Source organism: Podarcis pityusensis (genome assembly GCF_964106645.2).
Source record: "Podarcis pityusensis genome assembly, chromosome: 5".
NCBI lineage: Eukaryota > Metazoa > Chordata > Lepidosauria > Squamata > Lacertidae > Podarcis > Podarcis pityusensis.
Genome location: NC_138032.1, coordinates 71735865 through 71758706, shown reverse-complemented (window position 1 = coordinate 71758706; position 22842 = coordinate 71735865). Strand labels below are relative to the sequence as shown.

Here is a 22842-nt window from a genome sequence, read left to right as displayed (position 1 = left end):
AGCCTCCAACATTTCTAGTATGCACATTTTTAGTATGCACCATTGAAATATAAAAAAGGATGCTTAGCTTTGGGTGGATGGTGTCGTAGATCTAATTATCTTATCAGAAAATAAGGCAAGGTTTCCTGGAGCATACCTCATCACATATCACCAAAAAACACCCACTGCAAGTTACATGTAAGTTACAGCAAGAAGGTGGGGTTGGGGAGAGATAAGCGTGTTTGTTGATTAATGATCCCCGCTCTCCTTAATTGCCCCATTCTCCTAAATATGATGCAGTAATTTATAGGATCATGGTGTCTCCCCAACACAGCAGGAGTCATTGCTATGCTGGCATGTTCTATGTACAATTGCTGACGAGTAAGAGTGGGCTGCAAGTAGTTAAATTTGGTAGGGGTTCATATTGCATGGCTTTGCAACATACCTGCTCAACGTCTGTTGTAGCCTCAACATGAAGCAATTGCTGTGAGAAACCAGTAACTTGCACAAAAATCTCCCTCTAAGCCACAAAGCGACAAGAAGCATAGCCTATAACTACGGCCTTGTTCTTGGAAACAGCAGATGAGGTGATAACAGTTATCATGCCAGAACTGCAAATGGGGCTCACATGACTAAATGATACTGCATACGATAAAAATCGGGGTCAGGCCAAGATGTTTTGTGACCTGAGGCATAGGAGAAGCTGGCATCCTCCAACATGCAGAAGTTGGCCAGATTGGCAGTTGACTCTTTCTTCAACACTGACAATGAGACGGCAACATCCACCACCGCAGCCTGGATTGGTACACACAATTCTGTCATCAAACACTTGGGCAACACTCCCCACCTCCAGCTGCTGCCACCAGAGGCACCTGCCTCACCCTGCCTAGCAGAAGGACCCTGGAAGACATTATTCCTGCACACAGAAAACTTGATATTGAGGGGAGAGCTTGGCCTTCTCCCTATCACAACCAGCTTTTTCCATGCAGAATTGTGTTTGCAGGAAAGAGCATTCCTTCACATAGTCAGGTGGGTGGACTGGGGGAAGAGCGAGTTCCTTACACAATATGTGTTATGTTCACTATGCATAGGATTGCCAGGACTTTAAACGGAAAAAAAGCTGGTAGCATGACGGGAGAGTACTACTCAGGATGTAAGGCCCAGAACAGGCCCAGTGCTGGAGTCTAGTGCAAATTTCTTGTCACAGGACAGAGCTCAGTGTTTAGGGGTGGGTCTGAGGGAGCCAGAGTCTCTCTCTCTCCCCCCCATCCCATTTATTTTGTTATTCCATTCATTTTTGCTATTAAAGACCACTGGTGGATGCCTTTTTGCCACCATGACTATATGCACACAGCGCCTTGGAAACAATGCAAAGTCCCTTGGCAGTCTGGGTAAATAAAATGAAGGCCACCCTGTAACAGTTGTTGAGAGAAGAAGCTCTGCCACTGCTGGAGAAAGATGATCCCTCCTGCCCGCAAATGGTCAATAATAAAAAGTCAGTGTGGTGTGGTGTCATGCAAAGTGTTAAGACTAGGACTCAGGAGACTCAGGTTCAAATTGGCTAAAAAGCTCATTGGGTGACTTGGGCCTGTCCCTGCCTCTCAGCCTGACCTACATCACAGGATTGTTGTGGGGGATAAAAAGGGGAGGGGAGAACAATGCACATCTCCTTGAGGAACGTGGAAGAAAGGTGGAGTATTAATGTAATAATAAATAATAAAAGTATTGACTTTGCTAGAGGGGCATGGGGTTGTTGGTTTGTGTTGTTTTTCTTCTTGTTTTTCGTGTTTTTATTTTGTATTTTTATACTGTGCACCACCCTGAGATCTACAGATGAAAGGCAGTGTAAGAATTTAATATTAATAAATTTGAGTAATAATAATAATAATTGATGTGTATGTTTTAAAATGGTCCCATTGTTGACGACAGATTTTCATTCATTTTGAAATGAATACTGACTGCACCCCTAGGATTTTTGGTTGTGTGGGTAGAATCTAGTAGTAGAGAGCAGAGGAAAAAGTTGTCTGTTCACCTAAATACTTTTGTTTGAACCATTAGAAGGCTTTTCTTTTTTTAACTGCTGCTGCTGCTGTTGGTGAAATGTGAACTTTGTCTTTTCTTTTCTTGGCAGCTGGGCAGAAAACTGAAATGTTACGGCTTGGTAAATTGATTGACTGAATGATTGCTGGGTAGTTAGTTAGGCTTCTATAATGTGAATAAATTCTTAGAGGGAAAAATCTATCTGTCAATATATTAATGCTGGAGGAAGCAGGTGGGAATATGTTGACAACTTTTGGTATCTCCCATGACAGTTAAACAGTTATACAGTCAAGACATGCAACTGAGGTAGCCTGTGTCCTCTGTCAGAAGGACATCTGTTCTATGATGTTTCATAGATTGGAACTGTGTGGAACATCTGTTTGCTGTTGATTTTACAAATGTTTCCTAATTCATCTTACTTGTGGTTTTTACATTTGCAGCTTTTTGAACTTTCTGCTTAAAGCAATGTTGAGCTCCCCCCACCCCCAGTCATAGAGGATCATATGCTAAATTTCTGTTTAATATCTATAAGATAAGAGGGTAACAGTATGTATAGGCAGAATGGACGAATCTGTCTATTTCATTTTGTCTCTGTTTTTCATTCTTGCAATTATAAATTCAGTTTCCCACATTTCCACAGCAGCTTAATTCCCCCCCCCCCCCCCAGTAAGTGCAAAGGACCACTCTGCAACCAGTTTGCACGAAAGATCGCAAGAATCTGGCATCATGTATATGGAACTTTTTCTTCAAGACCCAAGTGTAGTGCAGGTAATTTTTTCTACATTTTTATTCCTCTGTGACCTCGTTCTCTGACCACCCGCAAGACTCCAACACAACAAGAAGCGTGCGTGCCCACCCACCCACTCAATAATGAGCATTTGGTTCAAACCTTTTTTTGCTTGGGTTTGCTAGGGGTGATATTGTAAGGGGCCACCAGTTTGTGTCTTTGCCTTGGGTCAGGCTTAGCAGGATTGTAATGGGACACAGGACACACTGTTGTGCTGTGTTGGAACTGCAGTAGTTGACCTGCTTTTGGCTGCAGATCAATAACACTGATTCTAGCAAGGGAAGGGCCTCAATCTGCTGTTCATCCCTGCTTGTTCTAAATAACTTCAGCCTTTCCTTCTATTATCTGACAGACATTTCTGTGCTACACTGTAAGAATCATTGATCCGGATAATTTTGATGAACTTAGTCCGGAAGCAGGGGGAGTGTTGGATTTTATAAATCTCAGATGCTACCGCGACATTATCTATGGCTTTATGAAATACATAATACCCTTTGGCAACTCTTTACCCCCACCGTGCATGCAGTGACTACAGAATGCCTTTGTGTTATATCTGGCATATTTAACCATCTGTATATAAATCATGGCAAACAAAATAAACCAAATAATTTTGTAAGCAGGGACCTGGATATTATTTCATAGGCAGGCAAACATTTTGAATCCGCAAATGCTTATTTGCTCATTATCAGCTACTTGCGAAATAACCCCAAGTATGCAACAATAAGCCACATGTGCCTGCTTGGATAGGCAGACTCAAAAGTATTCACAGGAAAGAAATCTCTCCCCCAATTTTAATGCCTTGGAAGAATGCAAAGCTCTTAATCTACTTTCCATGTGGCTTGAAAATAGTGTATGCATGTTGGTCCAAAGTGTAAGAAAAAGTTACAGAAAAAAGTAGTATATTGGGCTAACCCAAATGTTGTGTTTCTCCTAGTAGGATACTGTATACTACTAGATGATAATGACGGTGGTAATTTAGGAAAGATTATGAATATCTGGTTAGTTCCAATGCAACTTTAAGAAAAACAAAACAGCCAGTAGACGCATGTGCTCATAGTTTGTAGACAGTATAATTTGAATTTGATATGACTGTTGATATTTAATAAGAATAAGAATAGATAAAGCCATTTGATTAGGTGTGCCTTCCCCCAATGGGGAATGAAGTTAGTATGTAAATGACTTTGTCACTGAATAGTTGTGATTTGGGCCTCATTCTGTTCCAGGGATTTCCAGCCTCACACCCACAGGTGCCATGGAGCCTCATGCAGATGTCCCATACACTGAACGTTTCTTCTTCTTTTTCTTTAAAAAAGGTAAGCCTCTAGCCATCCTAGAAAGAAAGTCACCCTTCTAAGCAATTTATGTGAAATGCGCAAGTCTGCCTTTTTTTTTTAGCCAATGCGGGAAGTCAACACTGTGACTGATGAGTTGTTTGGACCCCAGTCAATAGGAACTCCTAGAGACCTAAAGAGTTGCTGTTTCCCCTTCCACTTTAATGTTCTTTTTTCCTGATTCCGCCTTATTTTCTATGCAGAAATTGAACATGTTAAGCCTTTTACTGGATGGCAATACAACTGAGTGAGACAATAAAGACAACCAGTTTATACCAAGTGGTTGAATATATACATCATGGTAATAATGAGTTAAAATTGCAAATGACCAAGCCATGTTTTGTTCTACAGATGAAACAGACCTTCTTTTCTTTTGGTCATCATAATTATGACCTACATACATGATATAATGTGATAGCTCAGTTGGAAGAGCATGAGACTTTTAATCTCAGGGTCATGGGTTTGAGTCCCATATTGGGCAAAATATGACCCTCGTGGTCCCTTCTGACTCTATGAATATACGTGTGCTTACGTTTTGGTCTCTGAAGAAAGAGTTAAAGACAGGGAGGCAGTTTATCCTTATGAAAAGATTACTGCTGTAGTGCAAGATAAGTTGTGAGGGATTTATCAACATCTTTGAGAAGAAGGCACCACTTTGAGGGAAGTGTTAAGATTAGATTTTGTTTGAATGGCTATTTTGAACACACCTCCACCAATCTTTCACTAAACGAACCAGGAGCCTACTGTAGTACAGTGGTACCTCAGGTTACATACGCTTCAGGTTAAAGACTCCGCTAACCCAGAAATAGTGCTTCAGGTTAAGAACTTTGCTTCAGGATCGGGCTTCGGCAGCGCAGCAGCAGCAGGAGGCCCCATTAGCTAAAGTGGTCTTCAGGTTAAGAACAGTTTCAGGTTAAGTACAGTTTCAGGTTAAGTACGGACCTCTAGAACGAATTAAGTACTTAACCTGAGGTACCACTGTATACATTTACAACTCATTTTTAAACTCTCTTTCTCCAAATTTAGGACTATCTCATACATGACAGTTATGACTCTGGCTTAAATTAGTATTCAGGAAAAATGTGCAACTTACATTGGCAATCGTGCATATTAAATCTCTCTCCCACATCCTGGCCTGCTTGAACGACTTTTGCATTTGACCAAAGCAAAGCACAAGACATCTGGAAGCCCTTTTTAGGGCCAAATGACAAGATACTACTCGAATGTTTAGGACTGAAGTCTTGTGCCATAAAAGCTTTGAAACTAATGCTGTGTGTGTGTGTGTGTGTGTGTGAGAGAGAGAGAGAGAGAGAGAGAGAGAGAGAGAGAGAGAATTTGGGGTAACAAAAGAATGAGTGGGAAAGCCCCCTGCCACTTCTCTTTTCCCACTCACCTCCTCCTGAGGTGGCTTTTCCTGTGAAGTAAGAGCTACTTATTACACAAGTTTATGCCTAACGTACAGTTGGCGCTTAGTGTCTCATGTGAAAATGACCGTAGATTGGTCAGCAACCTTCTCTAACCTTGCTAGACCCTTTATTGAGAATAGGTCCATCAATGGCTACTATCCATGATTGATGTTCTCCTTTCACTGTCAGACAGTATATGGTTGCTGGGGGGTCACAAGTGGGGAGAGTGCAGTTGTGCTCATGTCATGCTTCTGTTCTGTTCTGATGTACTTGCAGCTCTGCCTCCTTATGAACAGTCTCTCTAATGGCTTCTTAATCATTTTCTCTCTCATTTGCCTTTCTGTCAAGATTATGTTCATCTACCCTTTGTACATGGGCATACAAACCCATGCTGCACTTTTGCATCCTATCAGTGAGAGCACCTACGTAAGTGTAATTCCTGATGCATTTCCTGGTGACATGAAATTTATTGAAGACATTGTCATAACTTTATCGCTGCCCGCAAACATGTCATTCTGGTTGTTGTCGTCATCATCATCATCATCATCATCATTATTTTAAAAGCCTTGTTTTGTTTCCCTCATTTGACTACTTATATCTATGTTGAGAATTAATGGCTAAATAGAAAAAGGGGGCCAAGTTTTTAAACAATGGGACTTAGGTTGTGTGCACACTGTACATTTAAAGCACATTTGAAGCATATTTCTCCCCTCAAAGCAATCTGGGCACTGTAGATGGGTGACTGAGGGAAGGAATGAAAGGCAAACAAAGCACAACCCAGTCTGTCATACTCTGCTCACTATTGTGAATGACCGCCAGAAGCAGAATAGCAATGAATATCCACTATGACTGAAAAAAACAGGAAAGTGTGCAAGCTAAAGTGTCGAATGTACAGAGACAGAAAAACCAGATCTTTATGACCCATTCACAATATAAAGCCTCCATATGGAAGCACCTTAAGAGTAGGTAATAGGGCTTCATAGTCATACACAGGATAAGGCAGCTTCCTATGTGGTCATGATTTTGTGCCATTCTGTCTGACCAACCGGGACGTCCACAGCATGCCCACTCCATTTTGAACCTTGGCTTCCTCTATTTTCAGCATTGCTTCTCCATTTGTTGGTTCCTATTCAGCCAATGCTTTAAGGTCTTCAGTACCTCACGGGGGAAGATTTCTGGCACCCACTTATTTGTATTAGGTGTAAGTGGGATAGAATATATGAGATGGAATATGGAGGTAGCTGTGAATTTGTTGTGTGACCTCATACTGGCCCAGAATATCACTCACATTTCCATATGCTGTAATGGAACACAGAGGATTTCAACTCTTCCCATCTCCTTGGGAATGTTCCTGTCCTCAGAATCAATGTGAAAGACTGTCAGTCTTGTCTACACTGGCAGACAGTGGCTCTTGAGGGTTTGAGGCAGCGGACATTGTTTGGATGGAGTGACCAGCTTATTATTGTTGGGAAAGTTCTGTGTGGATTTTATTTCTTCAGTCATTTCAAAAGCTTCCATGGAAAGTTTGATAGTGATACAGTTAAAACACTTTCTGTGACATAAAGGAAGTTGCAGTAGATTGTGTCCTAAGTGCTCAGCCACAAAGTGATTCCATCAAACTAGTTACCCACTTAGGCTGATTAGTGTGTTGTAACACGAAAGAACACCGTAAAAATAGGAAACAGCAGGCCTGCCATTTCCTTGAGGTGTATCTGCTTGGTATTAATGCCACTTGTTAGAGGTTTTGACCATGATGCATGTTAAAATGTTTAGGAATCCAGATAAATGTGAAATTGCTTGGTGTGCAAAAGCATAATAGAATCATAGAGTTGGAAGGGACCACAAGGGTCATGTAGTCCAATGCCCTACAATGCACGAATCTTTCACCCAGCATGGGGATTGAACCCATGACCCTGAGATTAAGAGTCTCATGTTCTACCAACTGAGCTATCCAGCTATCCCTTCACTCTCCTTAGAGTTTAATCTCTTAATCTTTACTGGAAAAGTTTGAAAAGAAGGAGGGGAGGTGGGAAGGTATTGATCACAGAGAAAACTCTTGAAATAAATGGTTGCTCCCATTCACATGTTCCTTGTGGCTTGCCAAAGAGTTCCTACGGTTTCTAATAATGGCTCGGTCTGGCTTTAACCTCCACCCTACAAAAAGAATGTTCCAGTTCATCTTATCAGCTATCCGGCAAGAGGTTTGTGCAGATCATTTGATTTGCTGCAGAAAGAATGACTGAAATTACTATGTGCTTCTGATGCTCTCTAAAAAGCTAAAAGTATCTGTGAGGGAACAAATAGCTTTATACACCACTTTGAGGGTTTTTTTTCTACAACCAAGCAGCATATAAATTTTATGAAATAAATAAATGCAACCAAAGATGGGTATTGTCAGACTTAATGAACAGTTTCCCTGCGCAATCATTGGATTCCCCACTCCCGCAAGCAGTGTTAGTACTGCATTCTGTTTTCCCAGTGTTTCCTTACCTAATAATTTTCCCGTCTTATGTGATCTTTTACACAATGTAAACACCACTTCTATAAATGTGGGATCTAGTGCATGTCTAATGCTCATATCTGTTTTAATTGCTTCCAGACAAAACTCCATTGGCAACCCCGATAACCCCAGAAAATTGTGGGATGGAATTGGGGGACGTATCCTGGTTTTCTGCTCTTTCCCACTGTTTTTGTTGGTGAATAATGGGGAAACAAAACATATGTACATGTGCTTAAAGGGTGGGGAGTGGTGTATGATGATGTCACACCATGTCCACCAGTATGAATGAAATTTAGTGTCATATCTAATTTAGTGAGGGGACGCGGGTGGCCCTGTGGGTTAAACCACAGAGCCTAGGACTTGCCGATCAGAAGGTCGGCGGTTCGAATCCCCGCAGCGGGGTGAGCTCCCGTTGCTCGGTCCCTGCTCATTGCCAACCTAGCAGTTTGAAAGCATGTCAAAGTGAAAGTAGATAAATAGCTACCGCTCTGGCGGGAAGGTAAACAGCGTTTCCATGCGCTGCTCTGGTTCGCCAGAAGCGGCTTAGTCATGCTGGTCACATGACCCCAGAAGCTGTACACTGGCTCCCTTGGCCAATAAAGCGAGATGAGCGCCGCAACCCCAGAGTCGGCCACGACTGGACCTAATGGTCAGGGGTCCCTTTACCTTTACCTTATAATTTAGTGACATGGTCATATATCCATCAAAAAGCCACAGTTTCATAATGTGACAGGAACATTTGAAAGTGGGACAGATGAGCTGGCATTACAACTGTGCTAGCTCCCACCCTTAGATACAGTACTTGGACTCTCAGCTCAGGGAAACCAGAGAGCTTTATTCAAGAAATCAGTATATGGTATCAGCATTAGTTCAAAGCGCAGGACACATGATTCACAAGTCTATAAGCTTCTAAGATTCATGGCTAGGCAGCAGCTAAAATATTATCTCAACATTTGACATGTTCCTCCTGCTCAACTTTTGAAGTGGGGCAGGACGAGTAATTTGCATGGTTTTTGTCCCAGGCAAAAAAGACTACACTTGGAAGCATGCACTCCTGTGGGTGTGCTGGGTCTGTTCACACCAACACAGTCATTGGCACATCTTTGACAATGGGGCCTGAGTTGGTTTCTCCAACTCAACCACTGCCTCTGATTTAGCTGGCCCTATTCATTGGCCAGCAGCCTCCTTGGTTACCATGGGAACTTCACTCTTAAGGGGTTGGTTAAGATTGACTTAGACAGTTTCCACTCCCCATCTCTGATGTCCAGTAACAAAGGGGTCAATCAATCAACTCACTGCTTGGCCTCTCCCCATCTCTGAACTCTGTATCCTTCTAATTCTCTGCTACATCCTGCCCCAGTTAATGCCACAGGACCCATGACACTAACCTGGAAAACTAAAGTAATAAGATCCGTATGGTGCCAATATGGCCTGAGCTGCTTCTTGGAGCTTTGGTTAGGTGTGTCTGCCCTATGGACAGTGCAGTAAATAGTGCAATACTATATATTTCTGTTCAGAAGCAGGCTCTATTGACTTTAATGGGACTTACTCTCAGGTAAGTGTTTATTGGATTGCAGATTAAATTACTGAAAAGATACACTCTCCCCTGTGATGGAAACCAACCCTAGGAAGTTTTAGTAAGAAATACTGGTAACTACTGCTCAGAAAAAAAGAGAGAAGGATTTTAAAATATTTCTTTCTTTCTTTAAACCACCCATCATCTGAAACTCTTGTAGCCGCTTACAATATTTAAAACAAGCAACAAGATACTAATATTTAGTATTATTTATTATAGCTATATTATAGTATAGTTATGGTATATAGTCATTTAAAACAATATTATTATTTGGTATTATTTAAATATAATACTATAATTATTTTTAATTATTTTAAAAAGCATTTGGGTTGGTAGAAAACTGGTTGGTAGATACCCTTATCATTATAAAACTGCACCCTTAACTACTCTATATTGTATTGACTTGCTGTGTGCATAGATTCTGAGAATTATTTTTTTAAGGCTGCAATCCTTAATGCTAAAAACCCCCTGTAAGTTTTCTAAGAATGAAGCCTGCAATCTAGCAACTCCCGCTGAATTTGGTGGGACTTTACTTCTGGGTAGCCATGCACTGGATTGCGCTGTAACCTGTCAGTCTTGTTTGGGCAACTTCCTTCTTGTGCTGAGTGGTTTGAGAGCTGTAGAATTAGGGCTCCAGGTTTTGATGTTAGATGCGTCACTTTTCTGTGCTCAGGAAGTTGTGACGCAAGTCATGGGTTGGGTTTGAGGTTTTGGAAACCTTTTGTAAAGGCAAATCACTCTCCTTGCCCTGTTGCATTTGCAAAGTAGCAGTGACAGTTGGAGGATAACGGAGGCATGCAGGCCAAAATGCAGATGCTTGTCAGACATAACGGGAGGATTTTCGTGGCGCTTTGTGTAATCCTCTTTATGGGATGCACAGTACAAGGTAAAACCGCAAGTGGCTGTTTTCTCTTTCTTCTTTTTCTGTAATCTTCTTGTTGTGCTACGCAGCCTGATATAGGAAAAACAAGGCTAGTTAGTTGTGCAATCCTACACCTGTCTACTCGGAAACAAGTCCTACTGAATTCAGTGGGACTTAACTCCCAAGTAACTGTGCAGAGGATTGCTGTCTAAAACAGAGCTGCTCCATGTCCTTCTCATGTGGATTTTAAGATTAGCATTATATACAACACCAGTCATGTGTTACTCCAACCCCACATATGAATGTGGAGGTAGCCTTGCTACAGCAGAGCAATCTCTTTGCATGGGTGGCTACCCTGATGTGTTGCTTTTATTCTTTTGAAAAAGGAGAGGTGTCTGCTCCTGCTCCACAAACACAGGAGTACACTGCCTCTAAAGACTTAAATTAGAAAGGGCAGGGGGAAGGAAAATAAAAGTGACCTAAAGAAGGCTGACTGAGTTACTGGGCATTGCTAAAAAAAAGGGAAAAGGTTGTCTTCTTAATGCTCAATACTCCTTGTTTTGTTTTCAGTAGGCATGATGTGCTCTCCTATGCGTGAGTAGTGCAGTTGAGGCGCACGTATATATGGGGAGGGGGGGAATATGGTCACTGAATGACATTGGTATGGTCTGTGGGGGGAAGTGTGTAACTTGTTTCCAGTGATATCACAGATGCTAAAAAGTTCAACTATCCTCTACCCAGCACCTTACAGTTGCAACAGCTATATGAGCTGTGTGCCTATGTGCATGAGTCAGTGAAGGGAATTCCATTTTTCACAACAATATATTATGGTTCGAGCACCTGGAAAATGCATTTGGTGTACTAGCTGGGAAAGCTGCTGTACTTGCACTTTTGTTATGCAGCAGCTGGTCATTAGGAACGTGGAACCTATTATAATTCGGCTATAAAGTAATCATAAGAAATACTTTCAACATCAACAAGTTCCAGTCTCTGTAATGGTAGCAGAATAAGACACATATATTTGGAAATAAGTTTCATAAGTAAAGCTTAATAGTTTCCACCCTTACTTTAAAATGCTATTATAATTTTCAAATGATTGATGGTACAGTGGTACCTTGGTAGTTCAACGCCTTAGTTGTTGAACAAATCAGCTCCCAAACCCGGAAGTGAGTGTTCCGATTTGAGAACGTTTTTTGGAAGCCGAATGTCTGACGCTGCTTACGCGGCTTGCCTTTGTTTTCGAACCGTTTCTGGAGTTGAATGGAATAAATTTGAGAACCAAGGTACAAGTGTAATTTAAAGCAACGTTTCCCAGGCTGTGGGTTGTGAGGCCTGTGCAAGTGGGCTTTAGAATCCTAAATGAGTATGATGAATGCCACTTACAACTTGTAACCAATCATGGGAAAGCCTCAAGTCTTACATTTGAACACTTGGGAAATGTTCTCTACTGGTTGGCGACAGTTGTGGTGACGGTTCACCACAAAGTGGTCATACAGGGAGTTGTTTTGAGTGACTATTACAGTTCCCCTCTGATGTGCAGGAAGATTCCCCCAATTAGGTGATATTGCAGTTAAAATACATGAAACTGACAGCTGCCAAATACCTAAGACCCAAAATTCATGTGACAGTAAATGGATGAGTCACCATACCAAGTACGTTTGGACTTATGGGTTTAAAATTTGCTGTATTTGGTAAGTTATAGAAAATAATAATTAAAAATGATATCTTATTATTACTTTATTAATCAAATATTACCTTAGGTGTGTTTCACCTATGTTCTCTATATTATAATAACCAAATATGCACCAGGGAACCCAATTCTATCCAGGTCTATTCAGAAAAAAAGTCCCTCTGAGTTTAATGGGGCTTACTCTCAACCCTAAGGCTGCAACCATAAAGGGACTTAACCCAAGCAAACTTATTAAGGATTAAACTGTCAGTTCCACATACTCATTTTTTAAGTCCTCTGAGCTGTTTCTAGTAACCTATTGTTATAGAGTTAGGGTGGAATCCAACCCTGTGTTTGGCCCATCAGCACAAGGATTTCTGCTTGTGTAATAGAATATTCTCCCTTCTGATCCCCCATGTACCCTCTAAAATCTGTTTGAGGAGTCCCACTAACCACCTGCACCAGATTTGGGGGGCACCATTGGGAGGAACGAGAGAAGGGGAAATTCTATTGTAGAAATGGAAAGTTTCTGCTGACAGGATGAGTTAGTATACTACCCTCGGCTGGAAAATGTAGACACTGTTTTTCTCTCAGCCAATTTCTAGACGCCTTGTTGATTTTGTTTGATTGGTGTGTGGTATGAAAGAAAAAAAACAAGCTGTTTGAAAAGGCATTCAGCTTCCTCTGTCAGGGCTTCAGGTTGTCTTCTGGTACAAGAGGAAATTTGTGTAAGTGTGAAGAAATTGAGGGCTCTGTACCTCAGGAGTTACCACACAGGATACATGAACAGCTAAAAAGAAATGCAATTCACAGCCCAACGATCTGGATGTATTTATCCTCCCCCCACACCATACATTTAAAGCACATGGCCTCCCCCAAAGATCCTTGGGAACTGTAGTTCTCAGGGTGCTGGGAATTGTAGCTCAGTGGGGGGGGGGTAAACTCTAGTTTCCAGGATTCTTTGGGAGAAGCCATGTGCCTTAAGTGTAGATTGTAGATGTATAGCAAACTCATTCTATGAGTGATGGTGCTTATGTAGCCAACGGGGCACCATCCACACACAAGAGGGGAGGTATCAGCACTTAGGGGCACCTTAAGGTTGGCAGAAATAAAAAAAAAACCCAAATCTTCAGATTAAAAATCCCTAAGGGTGGATCCCTCACAAATGACTGACTGATGACTGAGCATGCTCTGTAGGCACAGAACACCGGCTGACTAGCTGACTTTTGGCAGGGAGAGGAAATGGAAATGGTGCAGAATGGAATAGAGTATTGCAAAGTACCATGTTCTGGAAGATGTCCTGAACAATGAGCACTTTACACTGCATCATTATGCTGAAGGTCTGACTTGTGAGACCTCTCATTTTCAAGTTTCCTTGGGATAATAACATAGTGCCACATGTCGAACTGTTAAAGAAATTGGAGTTCTTGTTGAAACTACACTGAAAAGGATATATCAAGAACTCTGGCCAAAAGTTTCAATATAAGGAATAATTCCTACTCAAGAGTTGAAATGAAAAACGTGTGTATTCTGCTAAGAATAACAGTTTGAAGCTAGTAGTAGATTTAAACACAACGTATAAGTATGATAGTTTTAAAGTAATGGTAAGTTTGGATACAACGTTTAAGTGCAGAAATAATGTCGTTTCAAATATACAATGATATAGTACAAAGGTACATGAAATACCAGTGCACAACAATTGTTTTATACAAGTCTCAATAGCAGTCAAAACGAGTCCACATTATATAAAATTAGAATAAAGAATAAAGAATGAAGGATCAAATGGGGCCAAAAAGGAGTATCCGGAGTGTGAATCAGATGTACGGTTCAGTGGTGGTAACCAGGACAGGGCCCTGTTTCGGAGTACACGCCTTCTTCAGCTCGGTTTTTTGACGACTATAAATCTGTTGGAAGTCTGTATCATTTAGTTCTTTTATGTTTCTATTTCGACATGCGTCTTAGATAATTGCATCCAAGTTTTCTTGCGCTTCTCTGTGCGTTTTTACTGGTTTGAGGACTGGTTGTCCTGGTTACCACCACTGAACCGTACATCTGATTCACACTCCGGATACTCCTTTTTGGCCCCATTTGATCCTTCATTCTTTATTCTTTATTCTAATTTTATATAACATGTCGAACTGTGGCTCATCTTTTGGCGTTTCACAGTAAGCATAGATGGCAATATGCCCTCTTTGTATTCAAACCGTTAAGCTCTCCATAGAAATGGCTAAATCTGTCAAATTCAGTTTATTCTCTGTTTCTCATTTCCCTCATCATGAATTCAATTCTCCACATTTCCACATCCATTTGTGGGAGAAATTGTCCTACTGAAAATTCACCAGCATTTTAGTGTGAATTTCTCCTAATTGACACCATTGTGCATGCAATTTTGCATAATATACACCTTTTTGAAAAGCATTTCTCTCTATATATTATTGTATGATATTTTCATCAATATATACTTTTTAATGCACACTTTACATGACTAAACGACTAAACAACAACAAACCCCAGTCCAGTCCAGTATATGTCTTTTTTCTTTTCAACACATTGCTTGATTGGAGAATCAATTCAGGAAAGTGTGATCTTTGAAGGATGACTGTGTTTTCAGTTCATGTATTGTTTCGGAAAGGTTGAATTAGGTAGATTTGCCTTTAATGTGAATTTCTTCCACATTCCTAGCTCTGGCATCCAAAGAACTGATTTGGTTTACATAAGGACACTAGCCCAGCGGATGTTTTGATTCCTCCCTTCCCTTTGAATGGCAGGCAGCATGCCATACACACAAGCCGCTTTTGTAACACTCCTAGATTTAAAAACTGGCTGCTGTTTGAGCAAAAGAAGTGTGGAATCCCGCTTGGGCTGATGAAAAACAGTTTTCACGATTTTTTTATCTCCTTGTTAAACTGCTGCCTATGGCAGTTTTTTTAAAAATAGCTCAATAAAATGCTGTTTGAAACTACTATACACAGGCTAAAGATAGCAATCCAAAAGTGTCAACAGGAAACAACTTCCAATAGCTACCCCCCCCAAAAAAATCCTTAATTAAAACCAGTCTGTGCTTTTCAGAAGGCTAGGAAAATAACTTAGGCAAATTTTAAAGCAAGTATAACAGGAAAGACACTGCCATAACTTTAACTTAAGTTAAAAAGCAACAAAGGATGGACACAACTATAAAGCTTGCTATGTAATCAGTTAATACTATTAAAGAACAGGATGAAAGTTTAATTCCGCAAATTGAAATGCTTATTTCTGCTTCTTTGATCTTTGGGTTGTGGGGAGGCCTGCACTGGAATGTGGTTAAGCTAAAAAGGAAGGAGTTAAAGTCAGAAAGTATCTAGGAAACATCTGCAGTAACTATTTATCACAAGTGGTAAACAGGCCTTTATGAGGATTTACCGTAATCTATCCTTATTGCCTTTATCCAAACCACTTTCCTATCCTTTGTATTAATATACCTGTTCCATTTTGGAACATTTTGGCTTCCAAACACCGAAAACCCAGAAGTAAATGCTTCGGTTTTCAAATGTTTTTCGGAAGCCAAATGTCCGAAGCGGCTTCTGCTTGAGTGCAGGAGGCTCTTGCAGCCAATCGGACGCCACACCTCGGTTGTCGGACATTTTGGAAATCGAATGGGCTTCCGGAATGGATTATGTTCGACAACCGAGGTTTGACTGTATTCTGTATTCAGGCCCAGCTTACTAAGATTATTTTCAAACTGGTAAGTATGAGATTGTACCTGCCAATTCAAATATACTGAGGAAGAGGCTATGGAATTTTAAGGCTGATCTCTCTGTGTCTTCCATCAGCCACCAACTCTGCTTTGGTTACTCCCTGACTCGGAGCCTCCATATTTTTAAATGTTACTGTGCATATATGTTCAGAGGTGCCCATTTTAAAATGAAGTTACTTATGGTTTTCCCATGAAGTGATATTTGTGAGAAGCTACTCATCCAGAGCAGGTTGCTAACCTTCAGACCTTGGCAAAAGACAACCCTGTTTGGAACTTGAATATTGAATTTTCTGTTCTGTTTTCCATAAAGTACAGTGGTTGCATTAAATGTGAGGAGTCTGTATTAGTATTTAATGCAGGGTTATCTGTTGATATTTAATTGTGAAGGGTTATGAATACACCTGATTCTAACAAATGTACATTTTCACCAGGGGCTCCTGTTCAGTCCGGCCACTATGCGTGGGTCAGGTGCAGACCTGGTGCCAGTTCTGCAAATTGCATTGAAGAGCGAGGGCTAAGCTTTGTGATTCCTGATGGAAGTGCTAACATGATCCTCCCTCCCATGGCTGATCCAATGCTGTAAGGAAGAAAAAAAACTTTTGTCTTTAGTACTTATTATGAGTTTTCACTAAGCAATGTTTACTAAGCAGTGTTTACAGGATGATGATGCAAAACGCAATAGATTTTAGGCAGCTTTACTGATGCCATGAAATATTTTTCATTTAACCACTATACATCTGCATCCCCATTACCTGGATTCCAGAAAAAACAGGCAAATAGAATTGCTGCTGCTTTTTTTTCTAGCAAGGTTCCTGTGCATTTTACAGCAGCCTGACAGGTTACCCTCTGCTTTCTTTTCCAAGCTCCTTTCACAGAGGTGTGTGTGGAGTGGGGACCTATTCTTTGCTAGTGAAGCTCTGCAAAACACCATCTATTTTATTTCTTTATATCCTGCCTTTCTCCCATTATAGGAGCAAAGGTGACTCACAACATGAACGAAAACAGCTATAGCTAAAAATATACAATCAATATAAATATTTTAAGAAAATAAATAAAAACAAGGAGCCATATTAAGAACAGCACTGAAAATACTATAGCTATTTTAAAGCAAACATGAACAAAAAAAGAATATTCAACACCCACCCTGCCTAACCACAGCCAGTTAGTGGCCAAAGGTTTGTCTGAACATAAAACCCTTTGCCTACCAGTGAAAGGAAAGCAGAGAGGGTGCCAACTTAGCCACCTGTGAGAGTTCCACAATCTGGAAGCAGCCACTGAGAAGGCCCTCTCTTGTTTTCACCAAACGTGCCTGGGAAGGGACTAAGAGAAAGTCTTTCTCAAGATCTCAAAGCCTGGGAAGGCTCATATAGGGAGATACATCATATCTACTAGGGATGGGCAGGCATTAGACTTGTAGGATCTGCTTAATCTGCTTAATTTTAGAAGCCTGAGGTCAACTAAATAGAGGTGCAGCACAGTGTATTGGATGTTATATGCAAGGAATAAAGGTTGCCTCTGGGTGTATGCTCTGCCTAGGACAAAAAACCCTAGTTTCCCCCAGCTTTGTTCCAACAGCCCAACTTAGAGTATGGAGGGGGAAAGTTGCTTTTAGTTGTTGCTATGTTTGGACTACTGGAAGTCAAACTCTAGCTGATATACTGCAAACCACCCAGCAATCTTTCAGTAGATCCCGATCTACATTCTGCTCATACTTTATCTGCGTATTGGCGGGGCTGTAAAGACCCCTGACCATTAGGTCTAGTCATGGCCGACTCTGGGGCCGACTCGCTTTATTGGCCGAGGGAGCAGACATACAGCTTCCAGGTCATGTGGCCAGCGTGACTAAGCCGCTTCTGGCGAACCAGAGCAGCGCACGGAAACGGCGTTTACCTTCCCGCCGGAGCGGTACCTATTTATCTACTTGCACTTAGACGTGCTTTCGAACTGCTAGGTTGGCAGGAGCAGGGACCGAGCAATGGGAGCTCACCCTGTCACGGGAATTCGAACCGCCAACCTTCTGATCGGCAAGCCCTAGGCTCTGTGGTTTAACCCACAGCGCCACCCGCATCCCTTGGCGGGGCTGTATATGTAAACAATGAAGCAACCATGCCTCTCATTTATTACACCAACCCTGTCAAGTTGCTTGGACTCTGCCCTTAAGATTTTAACTCAAATCCTCCAAAGTCTATGTTTCATCAATTCCATTTTCACATTTACTCCACCTTTCTATCAGAATCGACAACACCTTGGAGTCCACCTCTCAGTTTCTTGGAAGAATACGACTCTCATCAGACTCTCCCTGATGTCTGGCTGTAAAAGGACACTCATCCCTAGATACACAGCATATATTTCTGATGTAAATGGTCCAGTCTCAGGGTTGGCCCACCCATGAGGCTAGGCCAGATGACTGCCTCAGATGGCAGGATGCGCTGGGGCAACAGATCCAGATGTAGATCTTTATTCTCCCCTTGTTGCCGATTTAGATCTTCACTCACCACTTCTTTCCTACTGGGGAGGGAGCACATCATTTTGTGCTTTGCCTCAGGTGCCAGAATGGCTTGGGCCAGCCCTGTCCTATCCTTCATTTCAACATAATTAAATTGGTTCAGTTCATTCCCAAGCTTAGTTCGGAGAATGAGGATTTCAAAGTTATATCCAAGGTTTAGAATAACTTTTTAAAATTAATATTATTTTTTGGCTATTTTTCAGAATGAAGAAATTTCAAGACCACCCTGAACACTTTCTAGTTTCTGGAGATGAGTATGGATCAGGAAATGAAATTGAAGAAGAATATGGGTCAGGCATCGAATTTGACACAGATGATGCCACTATTTCTGACCAGATCACACCTGATCCAAATCTGAAGTTTAAACTAAAAGATGAAGCTTTGTTTTTCCAAGATAACAGACTGTAATCTGTTATGGAAATTGCAATCTAATTTCTTGCATGCTTTTGTGTTTTATGATTAAGTGAAATGACACCCATTCAAAAGTGTTATAAAAACTATCAAACAAACTATAAATGCCTTAATTTTTTAGTGCTTCTCTTTGGTATAAAATGTGCTGAATGCAAGTGTTCTCTTTTTAAAAGATGTAAACTCGCCTTCCAAAATTTGGAATTTCTTTTTAGTTGTCAGAAAATAGAATCTGAACATATCAGCCATTTGTTCAAATAGCACTTGAGTTAGGGGGAAATACAATTTTTAAAAAGCAGCAACTTTGGTTACATCCACAACATATGTTTAAAGCACATGACTATTCCCCAAAGATTCTTGGGACCTATAGTTTTGTGAAGAGTGTTGAGAATTGGTGCTCTGTAAGGGGTAAACTACAGTTACCAGGATTCTTTGGGAAGCCTTGTGCTCTAAATGTCTGGTATGAATGTGAAACTGAATTAGGTAATGGAATGTGAGGTAAATTTCTTCCGAATGCCTCACTTCCTTTTACTTGGCTCTTGACTTAGGGATGGCTCACTCTTTTTAGCAGCCCAAGGCAAGCCAGCAAGAGTGTGCCCCATAGCCCTTGTGTGATTCTCAATGATCTGGAGACACGTTCTACATTTAGCCATGGAGTTGGCCATGTAAGAAGCAGTGAAAGTACCCAGACGTTTCCACTGCTTCGGGTTTGGTGGACATCCTTTGAATTATACCATGCTATACAGTTTCCTAGTCTGTATAACACTTTTCAAAAGTTTCATTAATTTGCTATTCTTTAAAAAAAATTGACATTCCGGATAGTGATGGAGAAATCTGTCAGTTTCTCATTCTTCCCATCTTAAATTCAGACCACCAAAATTCTGCATCAGTTTGCATTAAAAAAGGGAAAAAACACTGTTACAAAAATTGTATGCATTTGCCCTAATGTGGTGTAAACGCTTTTTCTAATATACACATTTTTGCAAGCAATTTCACCTAATATAATGCATTTTGTATGCTATTTTCACTAATAAAATGTATATATTTTGGGGTACACCTTCCCTGGATATACACATTTTAAACATATTTTCGAGTTGGAGAACTGCATTGAAACATTTGGAGAAGTGGATAGGAAGTGAAGGATAGCTGTGTCTTTGCGTATTGTTTCAGGAAATACAAATTAGGTCGGTTCACATTCAAATGCAAACCAAACCAGATTTCTTCCCCATCCCTAATGCCAGACCACAAAATAGATATACTTATGTTCTATCCCTTCTGGAATTTGTTATTTGCAGTCTGAGAAACTATACTGCTCTAATCACCCAAGTGTTCTTGTCCTGTTTCAGTTATATCATCATAATGTGGCCTTGTGTTTGCAAATCAGCACATCCTGAATCTTTTATTCATCTTAAAAGCAGCTACAGAACTTTTTATAGTATACTTTAAACTGCTTTCTAACTTTGCCCTGATACTTGCATTTATTCAACTATTATTCTATTAAAATCTAGATGCAATGAAAGACTATTTTATTTCTTCAGTAATAATCTAAATATTCTTGGTTATACTGCCATAAATATGGTGCTAATGTTATCTAAGCTACAAGACTTGTGAAAATGTTAGTGTAAAAGACACAAGAAAATCCACAAGTTGGAGAATATACATATAAAATGCATATTTCAGCAATGCTTTACACGAGAGAGGGGAAGGTTAGATTGTTAGATTATTATATGATATAATGTTCTCTGGACAGTGTTACCACCCACCACTGCCCATTGCTCTGATTACCATTTGCTCTGTTTACCATAGGCGTATGGAGAACCTAAAAGCTTGCACACCATTTTTTGATGTTCTGGTTGGCCTAATAAATATGGCTGCTGCAGAAGTGAAGAGTGATACTGGCTTAGTTTGAATATTTTTGCTATCCAAGACCTCTCTGATCTGGTCTGCCTCCCCCTTCAATGGTAGTGGCAGAAAAGCACTAACACTTGTGCTAACCTAGAACTGTTCTAAGGAGCTGCAGCATGTACATACAATCTAGTGCCAATTTAGTGACTGTGGGTCCCTCCTCCAGCCACTTGACTGTAAGTAGGGCAGTATATTTTGGAACCTTGTTTTGTTGCAGAAGTGCTGCCTACTATTTTGGGGGAACCCATGTGTTTTAAATTTTCTTCATATGTTCTGTGTGGATATTGCAGCCAGGCCTCATCTGCTGCATCCTTCTGATCAAGAACAAGAAACACAAGTTTCCCAAGCATAGTAAGTAATATTTTTCAGTGCCCTCCTTTTGGCTACACCATCTTGAGTTCACGGTTAGGAGGAGCAATAACATGGATGGGGTAGAGATTAGGTTTCTGGCCCAAGGTCACCCAGACGTCCAGAACTCCTCTGTATTGTTATGTAATGTGGATAGCAAGCTCTTCTTCCCCTTCCCCTCCAAATCAGTGTGTTCCCACACTTTACCTTCTCCCAATCCAGATTTTTTCATACCCTTTCCTTTTTGAAATATACCCAGCATGCCCCCCAACGTTTCTCTGATGAAAATAGGGATGCCCCATTCCATAATGATAATTTTATTCTTTATACCCCACACATCTGACTGGGTTGCCCCAGCCACTCTGGGCGGCATCCAACATATATAAAAACATAAGAAAACATGAAACATTTAAAGCAACCCTTTACTGTACAGGATTGCCTTCGGACGGCTCGGGAGTCGGATAACTCCATACCCCCCAACATTTCTCCACTGAAAATAGGGAGACCCTACGGAAAAGAGATTGACAGTCATCCTTCTGGTTGGTTGCTTGGTTTGGCTAGGAGTTGGCTAATTGGTTAATTGGTGAGCTATGAGATGAAGGGGAGGGGTAGATGCCTTGTCAATCAAAGAATGCCTTGTCAACCAATCAGAGGCAGCTTTGTCAATCCCAGAATGCCTTGTCAACCAATCAGAGGCAGCTTAGTCAATCCCAGCAGCAGGTATAAAAAAGGACGACCAGGCCATAGGCCTGCCCAGGCCTTCTCCCCCCACACCTATTCTCAGGATATATATATATATATATATATATATATATTATTGTGCAAAGTGTCCTCTTTCCTTCCAGCTCCTTTTGTCTCATGCTTTTACAATTGTGAGCCCAAAAGGAGAAGGAGGATTTCTATATGGTAAGTGCTTCAAAGTGGGGACTTCATCTGTGGTAAATCACAAATGGGACCTGCAGCCAAATGTTGCAGTGCATTCTACTGCTTCTGTTTAGGGTTCCAGCCAGCTATTCCCTCCAAGTGCATTACAGTGGTACCTCGCAAGACAAATGCCTTGCAAGACAAAAAACTCGCTAGACGAAAGGGTTTTTTGTTTTTTGAGCTGCTTCGCAAGACGATTTTCTCTATGGGCTTGCTTCGTAAGACGGAAACGTCTTGCAAGTTTGTTTCCTTTTTCTTAACACCGTTAATACAGTTGCAACTTGACTTCGAGGAGCAACTCATAGAACGCGGTGTGGTAGCCTTTTTTGAGGTTTTTAAAGACTTTGGTGATTTTTGAAGCTTTTCCAAAACTTTCCCGACACCGTGCTTCGCAAGACGAAAAAAATCGCAAGATGACAAAACTCGCGGAACGAATTAATTTTGTCATGCGAGGCACCACTGTACACACAAACACACACACACATCAAGTACCAATCTATATTCCATGGTTTATTTAGCATTCTCAGTTGAATCATTATAGCTCTTGTCCCAGTTTCTCCCCGCCCCAAACATTTCTCTATGGAGGGCCTCAGCAGAGAGGAGAAAGGAAAAATGGAGGGGAGGCAGGGCAGAGGCAGGGACTCATGGCTTCCTTGAAATAATCTTGGGAACTGTAGTTTGTTAAGCATAGTAAGTAATATTTCTCAGTGCCCTCCTTTTGGCTACATGTTTTTGACATGTGCCATAATATTGTTTCCACCTACCAAAATATATTTAATGGTATACATATTTTATTTATGTTGTTAAACTGTCTACAACGGGTGCCAGCCAAAAAAGCAGGCAACGGGGAAGACGCTCGCGCCTACAA

At 41.0% G+C, this 22842-nt stretch overlaps 1 protein-coding gene across 8 annotated transcripts; it reads left to right on the top strand.

Moving 5' to 3' along the window:
• The first annotated feature begins 416 nt into the window (after nucleotides 1–416).
• SRGN (serglycin) lies at nucleotides 417–18905 on the top strand. 8 transcript variants are annotated; one of them, XM_081006067.1, is made up of 5 exons: nucleotides 417–1008; nucleotides 2642–2787; nucleotides 4030–4119; nucleotides 16315–16462; nucleotides 18593–18905. In XM_081006067.1, the coding sequence occupies exons 1-5, from the start codon at nucleotides 698–700 to the stop codon at nucleotides 18795–18797; spliced, it is 900 nt and encodes a 299-aa protein (XP_080862193.1). In that variant the 5' UTR covers nucleotides 417–697; the 3' UTR covers nucleotides 18798–18905. The 8 variants fall into 8 exon arrangements, with proteins under 8 accessions (XP_080862193.1, XP_080862195.1, XP_080862194.1 ...); XM_081006069.1 differs by having other exon boundaries at nucleotides 418–1008; nucleotides 2663–2787; XM_081006068.1 differs by having other exon boundaries at nucleotides 418–1008; nucleotides 2660–2787.
• Nucleotides 18906–22842: the final 3937 nt, after the last annotated feature.